Source organism: Mauremys mutica, chromosome 14 (genome assembly GCF_020497125.1).
Source record: "Mauremys mutica isolate MM-2020 ecotype Southern chromosome 14, ASM2049712v1, whole genome shotgun sequence".
Taxonomy (NCBI): domain Eukaryota; kingdom Metazoa; phylum Chordata; order Testudines; family Geoemydidae; genus Mauremys; species Mauremys mutica.
In genome coordinates this window covers 11087056-11097206 of record NC_059085.1, presented here as the reverse complement: position 1 = coordinate 11097206, position 10151 = coordinate 11087056, and the positions used below count along the sequence as shown (strand labels likewise).

The window sequence follows — 10151 nt, the reverse complement described above, 5'->3', positions numbered from 1 at the left end:
CGGCTCGACATTATTTCCTTACGGGGAGAGGGAGGTAAGTTGCTGATATGTCCAAAAAAGGGCTGGGCAGTGCAGGACACACTTTTCTGTGCGGGAAATCCAGGACTGGGGAGTCACCCAGCAAGAGGTAGCCAAAGCTGGCAGAAGCCAGGCTGTCAGACCACTGGCTAGTTTACTCAGAATGCAGAAGTGATGTGTTCTGCTTTCCAGGGCTGTTCTCAGGGTTTCCTTTCTCATGAGTTAAAATCAGGCACATTTTGTGGAATCTCTCCACACTTTCCGGGTTGGTTTTTCTCTGAACTCTGCTGACACGTGGCTTGTGAAGGCAGCACAGACAGAATAAATTGCCTGCCTTTGCCTCCAAGAGCTAACTTCACAGCTTCCCGGGGAAGAAAGGAACAGTTCTACAGCAGAAGGAAACCCACTTCAAAGTCACCATGATCAGCCTGAGGACAACTCTCCTGGCCGCCTTCCTCTTGGGGTTTTCTTATCAATATGCAACAGGTGAGTAGGACCCTTGATACAGGAGCAGAGGTCAGATCCTCAGCTGGTGTATGCAGGAGTAGTTCCATTGAAATCTGTGGAGCTATATCGATTTACATCAGCCAAGGTTCTAGCCCCAAGTGTCTGGAATTAGGGAGTTGTGCACTCAAAACTGGAGACAGCTGAAATCATTAGCCCCTTTGGAGAACCATGGCCAGAGCTGAGCTCAAACCCAGTGTAGCTGTGAAATGCACTGTAGCCATAGTGCGTCTCAGAATGACTCCAGTGAAGTATCAGGTGGACCAGGTGTGTTCCCATATGTAGCTTTGCCATCAACTTTAACGTGTTCTTTCAGATTCAGGTCTCCAATACAGTAGCCAAAATGGACAGAGATTCTTAAACTTAACTGCATCTTAGCCTGGGAATTCCCACTCCTGTGGAGACAATGTCAGCCACACTTTTCACAGTTTTAATGTAGTTTTCCTGAGGTGACTAAAAGGGAGAACAGAGACCCTGAGAAATCCCAATACCAGTCCGTTCTAATGCAATGGCTTTGGGATTAACTAACTCTCTCTTTCACAGCCATATCAGCTACTCCCGTGGAATGTTGCTTTGATCACGTGACTGGTGCCATTCAGCTTGCTAAACTGGTGGATTTCTACCGGACCCCCAGCGAGTGTCACTTACAAGCCGTTGTGTAAGTAGAGACCTTTCCCTCCAGGGCTGATTGTCCTCCTACCTTATTACAGTGCACATCACTGGCAAGCCAGAGAAGGTGTCGGCCTGAGATGCCAGCCGTCACCTCAGGTCACAGAGACCACAGGGTCACGTTACGCTCTTCTATATGGGAGGTTTTCATCATAAAGAGAGGTTTCAGAGTAGTAGCCGTGTTAGTCTGTATCAATTGGTTGGACTTTTCCAGTTGGTATGCATACTTTCACCTTTTCATGTTCTCTGTATGTATAAATAACTCCTGTCTGTGTGTTCCAGTCTATGCATCTGAAGAAGTGGGCTGTAGCCCACGAAAGCTTATGCTCAAATAAATTTGTTAGTCTCTAAGGTGCCACAAGTACTCCTGTTCTTTTTATAAAGAGAGTAACACGGTGTAATCTCCAGAAGTAAGAAGTATCGTTAATCTTGCTGCAGGGTATTATTGAAACAAATGGCCTAGCGAGACTCAAGAGGATGAGCTATCTAGATGAATGGTATAACACTCATAATAATTTGTATTATAATTGCATCTAAAGGCCCCAGTCTTGATCAGGGCCCCAATGTGCCAGGCACTGTAGATATGTATATAAATTATAGTCCCTGCTCCAAAGAGTTTACAATCTAAATCAGACAGACAGACAAGGGAAGGGCAAGATGTTTCCAAATTAAATATATAGGTGCCCCTTTTTAATGAGCTCTCTTGCTTTTCCATCTGCAGGTTGGAGACGGTTGCTGGCCGCAAGGTCTGTGCTGACCCCTCAAAGCTTTGGGTGAAGAGAGCAATCAAGGTCTTGCAGGCAAAGAGGAAACAAACCCCACGTTCTGAGAACCAAAGATAAACGCTCCACCCCAGAGCCACACCAGACCCTACTGCCTCCGGTTGTCTCTGCACATTTCCTGTCTTCATTCCACATACCTCACTGGACAGTTCTTGTTTCAGCACTGACAGACAGACAGCTCAGTCCTGAGAGAGTGAGCGAGCTCTGTGCACTTACTGACGGACACACTGTGCACTACAGCCAGCTACGTTGTGTTTCAGACTGTAAGTGTCCATGCAAGAACACCCACAAGCTGTAACAGATGCACATATAATAAAGCTTCATTGCTACACTGCAAGCGTTTGTGAGTGTTCGTGCTCCTCACGGGTTGGCATTAACGGCTCGTCGGGCTACACTTTGCTGATTCATGGAAAGAGCCACAATCAGGAAGCCTCATTGTGAGGGTGAGGGGGAGGGGCTCCTTTCTGTGACCTCCCAGCTCCAGCTGTCGGGGCAGTGCGGCAGCTCGTTGCACTCTTGCTCAGCAAATGAGGTCAGTAGAGGGCAGAACAGGGGCTAGGAATTAAAAAAAAAAAAGCCACCACCCAATCAAAGGCAATTCCTCGTGGCACGACATGCACGTGCCCTGAGCAACTGGCTCCCCTGCCAAAGAGGTGTTTGCTCAGGGGAAGCTACAGATCAGTGAAATGCTGCCCGGCCTCCAGCTTCTCATCGCTGGCACCTACCTTCAAACTGGGTGACGCAGAGTTTAGCCCAATCCTTCAAAAGAGCCAGGGATCAGTATTCCCCAGCTGTGACTACTTCACTGCCATTGCCGGACCATTTATTCCTTATGGGTCCATCCTGCGTGTAGTCATCGGTTACCCCCACCCCCATGGGAGTTATTCCTCTGCACTCATTTTGCACCCCCCAATATCTCTCCACTGTTTGCTCCCCCCCCCAAAGAGGGGCTGCCATTTCTCCATAGCATCTGGCCATGGTATTAGGGATCTGGCAAAGCAGGTGGAACCCCCAACAGTTAAAAGTAGAATGCCAGGCTCTCAGTGGTGGCGGTAGTAGGGGTGCAGGCCCCGACTACTTCTCAGGTTTGGGCCTCTGGATTCAGCCGGTGGGTCTGGGAAAGAAGCCCACAGCAGGGCACCACTGGCCAGGTGCATTGTGGGTGTTACACCTCCATCTGAAGCAGCACGTACTGGTCACTGCTGAAGGCAGGTTACTGGGCTAGACGGATTCCCCGGTCTGGTCTGCAGGGGAATTTCCTATGACCTTACTGTACCACAGGCCGTCAGTGGAACATAAGAGAGGAGGCTCCTCTCTGCACAGCGGTGACACACACACAGTACACCACATGTCAACAGGGGTCAGTGGCTCCATTCGTTAGCCAAGCAGCTCACGCAAACAGAGCAGAGCTCTCATTGTCGCCTGCCTTCCTCCTCTACCCGCGGCAGCCTCTCGTGTGCATCGCAGCCCCCGCTTGCCCTGCTCCAGCGCTGGCCCCAGCGTCGCGCTTCCTCTCTGGGGGAATCTTCCAGGCCATCCACCAGCGCCAGGGTCCCTGAGAAAGGACTGGGCCGACAGGCGGTTAAATCCTCAGGGGGACAGGACCGAACACTTCTATCGAGCCTGCATGCAAGCCTCCGGCGGAGATCCCTACCCAGGGCAGCAAGTCTTTTGTGACCATCTTGTAACATCAGGGGCAGCAAACTCTCCTGGGTCTCCAGAGTCTCCCTGCTAAGCCTGGATCCTCCCTCAGGTCATCGCTGTCCCCTTTGGACGTCATCCACATCCTCCGGGGGGGTCTCCCTTGCCGTGCGGGAGGCTGTAGTGACGCCAGGGCTGACTTAGCCCTGTTCCTTTCCTGTGTACCGGGACACACAAGTGTGTACTGTTAAGCAAGGGATGGTCGATTAACTGCAATTTAGGCACTTATTGATTTTTCATGCTAATTGCTTTAGTGACTGGAAATGGCTTTCCAATTAGCTGGAAGCCAGGCTGCCTCGCTACATAATGCCTTATTCCTGGAGAAATGGCGTCTCCTAGTGGCCAGCTGGCAAACTGCACCTATACACAGTTCTTCAGTACTAATCGTCTAACCCGGGCTCAGCCTGGGTGTATGTGGTCTCAGGTCCAGCTACAATCTCTGGAGCGACCCTAGACATGTTGGGGTCAGTGCAGGATATGAAGGCGAGGTGGTGGTGGTGGGGGGGGTTGGAACAAGGGCTTTACATCAGTTGTGGCTCTATTATTCAGAGGCCACCTGCAAGTCAGAGTGACCCCTGACATAAATTACAGCAGCCCCAGGGCTGCTCTAACTGTGCCTGGCAGCTCTGGCCACTATTCCAGCAGCAAGAAAGACACATTTTCACTTTTCTCCAGCCCCCACACTGTGGAGAAGTGGCATGAAGTTGCTATGTTAGTTCTACATTGCTCCAGCATTTGCCCTACTCCAGGCAAGAGTGGTTACATTGGAGTGGTACAAAGGGGCTGTAGTGGATCTGAGGAGAGGGCCCAGGGAGTTCCAGACATGAGACCCACTGTCAGAGAACTGGGGTTCTGGGAGGAGTTGGGGCTCTGGGGGTTTGAGAAAGAAAAGCTGATGCAGGGAGCTGCAGGGAGCAGAGGAAGGGAGTCAATCCACCTAGGGTAAACTGACCTGCTCATAAACAAACTAGGGGAAATGCAACTTAGATGGAGCTACTATAAGGTGGGTGGGAAACCCGTTCCCAGAGAGTAGTTATCAATGGTTCACAGCCATGCTGGAAGGGCATAACGAGTGGGGTTCCACAGAGATCGGTTCTGGGTCCAGTTCTGTTCAGGATCTTTATCAGTGATTTAGATACTGGCATAGAGAGTACACAGATAAAATTTGTGGACGATACCAAACTGGGAGCAATGTACGCGATATCAAAGTAATGCTAAGGGATTTCTGATCTCATTTCCATGGACTCAATAGGGCTGCTCTGGATTTGTATCTGTTTAAATGAGATCAGGATCTGGCCCAAGAAATTCTCTTCCCCACACCAAGGAACGGAGAATAGGTCACCTAGACATAACAGTGAGTCAGAAACAGATGCTGTTCTAATAACTTAGCCCAGGGAAAGACCACTCTTCCTTTCAGCAAGTCTGGTTAATCTCTGTAGAAAATCCCATCTGTTGTTTACCTTCCCTGACCTTTGTCTATCTGGCTAGGCTTAGCCTGTGAACATCTTGGGGCAGGGACCATCCCTTCTCATGTGGCTGGAACACACCTTGATCACTGCTGCAAACAAAGGGGTAAGAACCATAGCAATGAATAGACGTGTGGCACCCTATGGACTGATACGCTCCCAGCCAGACTCTGCTCCCTGTCCCAGCTCTGCATTCTCAGGAAGTTGACCCTTGTTTAAAATATATGGGGGTCAAACCTTTCAGCCCTTACTCTGATGAAACTCTCAGTAACTGCAGCTGACATCGGCAGGCATTTCCTCAGAGGGCTGCAAGTTTGAGACCTAATATTCTGCAAGGCCAATAGCCTCAAAGGTATTTAGGCACTTAACTCCCCCTGAAGTCTATGGGAGTTAGGCACCTGAATAGCTCTGAGGATCCAGGCCCAAGGGCCTTCAGCTTGTAAGTACTCACTTTAAGAGTGTAATTCGTCCCCCAGGAGTCAATGGGAGGGCTAATGGACTTAATCAGGCCTGTGCGGGGATACAAGACAGGGAATTCCTGGACGCATCAGCTGTACTATAAAGCAGAAAAAAAAATCATAACGAGGAATGTAAAAGATTAAAGTGTGGGGTTTTCTCCACACTAAATGGAAATCCTGGACAGTCTGAGGCTGTTATTCAGGGGCATGTGAGGGGGCTGCTCACCTCTTGAGTGCCTCCTGCTGTTGTGTGTGGGACCGAAGTCTTTTCCCCACTCTTGGTGCCCCCTGTGGGTTATTGAGTTCAGCTGGCAGGTCTTCAGTGGCTCAACCCTCCGGCCAGGTCACTCAGTCAAAATGGCAAAGAATCCGCCAAGAACTGTCTATCTGCCCTCATCAGGGTCTTCAGCTCTGGGCCCTTTAAACTCAGCCCTTCTCTCAGGCTTCTAGATGAGCCTCGTCCATTTCTCAGGGTTTACACCACATTGTCGGTGGCCGTGGGGGACCCCAGGCCCACCCACTACTCTGGGTTTGAACCCAGGGAGCCTATCTGCAGCTGCCCCACACCTCTCACTTCAATTCATTGCTGCTACTTCCCTGGGCCTCTTCCCAGATGGCCCCTTTTTCGCCACCCCCAACTTTAGGGGTCAAGATCTCAGGGTCTCTTTCTCCCAGTTTAAGAAATGCAGCTAGAGCCAAGCTCTGGTTGTCCCTTGAGCTCCTTGGGCCAGAGAGATGCTCCCTTCCTTAGAAGCTCTGGTCCCAGCCAGGAACTGACCTGCAAAGGCCCTGCCCTGCCTTTTATCTGAGCCTGCTGGGCTCTGATTGGCTGCTTCCGTAAGGCATCTCTAGGCAGGCCTGGAGAACTCACCTTCGCTGCTCCTTCCTGGGGTGGGGGGTATAGTAGGGCCCCGGGGCCTCCTGTAGGGAGCCACAAAGGCCTGGTAGACCTTGTCACAGGGCATGTGTTAACTGGGTGTTTGTTCCTAGAGAACACTCCAGCATGGGAGGAAGACGGGAGTAAACTCCTGTAGCATCTCACTGGGAAAATGGACATTGGCCCAGAAACTCCAAGGTGTTCAGGCTCCTAACTGCCATTGCAACCAATGGGATTGAAGGGCTGCCTAAGCTAGCCAATGGGAGATGATGATCAGTGGGGTGTGTGCTAAGTCCCACCCCTCTCATGGAGATCAGCACCTAAATCTGGCCTGCCGGGAGGCACCTGTGCTGGTGATTCCCAGCTGTGACCCCCTCCTAACTCACGGCTTGGGAATTGCAGTGATCTTCTAAGCACCTAAACGGTAGGTGCTGTGACAGTCAGCGTCACAACGCCCAACTTGTTTTGTGCATCCGGGTCCTAGCCCATTATTATCTTAAGAACAAAGGTTCTTCACGAGCTCCCATACAGGTATTTTCTTGCCATGAGTGTGACTGCATGCTTCCCTGTGCTGGTTTCTGCGGACTGATTACTGAGCTGCAGGTGCAATGCTGTGAAACTGCAGTACACAGGATATGATTCTGCAGCATTGCCAACTCTTGCGATTTGATTGCCAATCTCGTGATATTTTCCTAAAGATAGATATCATAGATATTTTTCTATGATTTTGTAAAATGTCATGATTTGCAAGCCACGCTCATGGTTTTTGAACTCATGGGGTTGACAACCCCTCTTTTAAATAAGGATCAATAAGAACTTTCAAAAAATACATGACTACACTTGGAGAGCCATAAAGTACAGCAGCAGCCGCTGGGGACCAGGTGAGTGGCCAGTGAGAAAGAAGACAGAGGGTAGATGGACAAAAGGAGGTGGACAGAGGGTGAAATTCACAATGCAGAATGCCAGCATGAGGCCTAGGTACCATTTAATGCCCCATGAGGCTTGGCAAATCACGTCATCGCTCTGTGCCTCAGTTTCCCATGTATACATAGGGATTAGGAGACTGACCTCCTTTGTAAAGCACTGTGAGATCTACTAGGTATTATTAGTGAGCCAGGTCCTGGCTCTCCGTGGGGTTTAAACGCCCCGTAGGCAGGGGTGAATCAAACTCAGAGTCATTACTGAGAGAAAACCCAGGTAGAAGGGAGTTGAATGGTTAAGGCTCCGTCACCTGCATATTTTGGGCTGGGATCTTTCTGACCCTGTGCTGACCCGGCAGGTATCCTCCTAAGGAAGTGCCTAGAGAGCTGTATCTGTTCCCTGCTTTGTTTCAGTCAGGCTAGGGGATGAAACAATGGTCTTGTGTGCACATTCTCCCTGGCCCCTTCCTTTCCACACTGCATTTAAGGGTCAAGCAGCTCTCACCAAGCCAGAACACGTTTCCCTTGAATTCCTCCTTCCCTATTTGCAGAATTAGGATGTTTCTTTTTTTTTTCTGTTGCATAAGCACCGCAGAATTCTCCAGAGGTCCGTTCAGATGAAAAGGAAACCTCAGCCAGTGCAGGGACTTTCTCAAGCTTCTAGAGCAGGGGTCGACAACCTTTCAGACTCCGTAGCTCAGTTGCCAGCACGATGCCGATGCTACACAACTCTATTGTGCTTCACAATCTAAGGTAACACAAGAGGCGTCCAGCCAGTGCAGCAACTGACCGATAGCCGCACCGGGGGAGGAAGAGCTGCTAAAATCAAACAGAGCTTGTGCTCGTAGGCAGAAGGAGGCATTTCAAAGGCGCTGCAGCATGCAGGGTGACCTCTGCTCTAGGACGTGTCCCCACAAACCCTACAATCAGCTCACCGTCGAGGAGTTCCTCTGCACCCCTCACAGAGGCGGAGTGCGTAGAGGGTCCAGCTCTATAACAAAGTGTTGCACCATCTCTCGGTGGTTAGGGGAGTGCGTCCCATCCTGGCGAGAAGACCTGGCCTCCCTCCCTTCCTCACTTCCTGTAGAACTGAGGGCCAAGGGTAGGGTCTCTGGCCCAGAGCTTCCAAGTTTTTTGGATTCCTAACAATATCTTTGAGGATCTGGGCTTCTGTCCTCATTTCCAAAGCTCTGCTTGGCTTGGGACCAAGACACCTGCAGGAAATCCTTATGCTGAGACTCCGATCACCCCCACAACTCCTCTCTTGAGGCTCAGTGGAGCTGCCCACTGTAAGAGTGGTGGTCGGGTGTGCAGGAGACAAAGCTTTCTCAGGGGCCGGCCCACAACTGTGGACCTCTCTCCTGTTGGAACGAAGACCCACCACAAACGTCCCTGCATCGCTGTCCAAATGCAGAGCACACGTCGGCAGCCTGGCCTTCCCACATACCCTCACGCGGCACACCAGCTAAATCAACATCACTAACTAATTAAAAACATGCGCACAGAGTCTTTCCCTTTGTGGCAGGCTGGTGCAGAGAGGCGCCCCCTTGGAAAGATATTAGTCACTATGTTCGTGTGTTCAGATACCACAGTGATGGGTGCAGTGTAAGAACCTGAACAGTAACGCAGCAACTTTGGTTCCCCTTATTTGGTGGGCCTTGAGGATCCTAGTCCCTGAGTGTGTCCATTGCAGCAGAGGAAGGGAGTGAGAGCTTTGAAACGCAGCTCCCTTACAAAACTCATCACACTGACCTGTAGTCAGCAAGTCCCACTCTCTGCACCCGTGGGTCACATGGGAAATGAGGAATTCCCCTAGCAGAACAAACCAGTGAGCTCGCTGCTCTGGTATCCCATCTTTATTACTGGCTGGTCAAGATCTCTTCCCAAAGTCAAATGGATGCTTCCTTCGTCATCGTCGATTAAAAAGAAAGAGCGATCGATAGGGAGCAATACCTTGGCGGGGGGGGGAGGGGTTGGCCCTCTTCTTCACCACCCTTGACAAGTGATTGGCCATCATCTCTGACGACACCCGGCTAGAAGCGTCAGCTTGTCCTTTGTCTTTGAGAAACAGGCTTGTTCGCTCCCCACACTTGTCTAGTAACCACATTTCAGTCCTGATTCCAGCTTCTGTTCATAACTTTACACACAATGGTGCTACACGCATTTCACCATGATATCACTGAGCAGTGAGTTCTTCGTTTTCAAATGACACCTCACAAGCTAAGTTCCCTCTAAGCCGTGCGGCCGCGCAGCCACCTATTTAGCGCCGCAGTCCTGGAGCTGCCACAGCTGGGGTAGAGGCACCTACCCCCCCAGCCCAGGTGTTGCTGCAGGGAGAGAGAGCTGGGGGGAGTCCTCTCTCCGTGCTGTAGCCCCAGAGCAGCCTCTGGCACCCTCATCCCCAGCCCCACCCCAGAGCCTGCACCCTCCAGCTGGAGCCCTCACACCCCTGCACCCCAACCCTCTGCACCAGCCCCGAGCCCCCTCCCCCACTCTGAACCCCTCAGCCCCACCCCCAACACATGAATTTTGTTATGGGCACCAATATAAATGTGATGTGTCACACTGCCTCCATATTGGTGCTTATAGAATCACAGGACTGGAAGGGGCCTCGAGAGGTCATCTAGTCCAATCTCCTGCATCATGGCAGGACTAAGTATTATCTAGACCATCCCTGGCCGGTGTTTGTCCAACCTGCTCTTAAAAATCCCCAGTGATGGAGATTCCACCACCTCCCTAGGCAATTTATTCCAGTG

The 10151-nt window shown here is 51.0% G+C and overlaps 1 protein-coding gene across 1 annotated transcript; it reads left to right on the top strand.

The window, feature by feature from the left end:
- The first annotated feature begins 390 nt into the window (after window positions 1-390).
- LOC123349077 (C-C motif chemokine 17-like) lies at window positions 391-2307 on the top strand. Its single transcript, XM_044986811.1, has 3 exons — window positions 391-504; window positions 1066-1180; window positions 1913-2307. The coding sequence occupies exons 1-3, from the start codon at window positions 438-440 to the stop codon at window positions 2031-2033; spliced, it is 303 nt and encodes a 100-aa protein (XP_044842746.1). The 5' UTR covers window positions 391-437; the 3' UTR covers window positions 2034-2307.
- Window positions 2308-10151: the final 7844 nt, after the last annotated feature.

Excerpts from the sequence above, each read along its gene's own strand:
- LOC123349077 (XM_044986811.1), top strand. The coding sequence starts at position 438 with ATGATCAGCCTGAGGACAACTCTCCTGGCCGCCTTCCTCTTGGGGTTT. Across the intron at positions 505-1,065 it reads TTCTTATCAATATGCAACAG|CCATATCAGCTACTCCCGTG; the intron begins GTGAGTAGGACC and ends TCTCTTTCACAG. Across the intron at positions 1,181-1,912 it reads TGTCACTTACAAGCCGTTGT|GTTGGAGACGGTTGCTGGCC; the intron begins GTAAGTAGAGAC and ends TTCCATCTGCAG.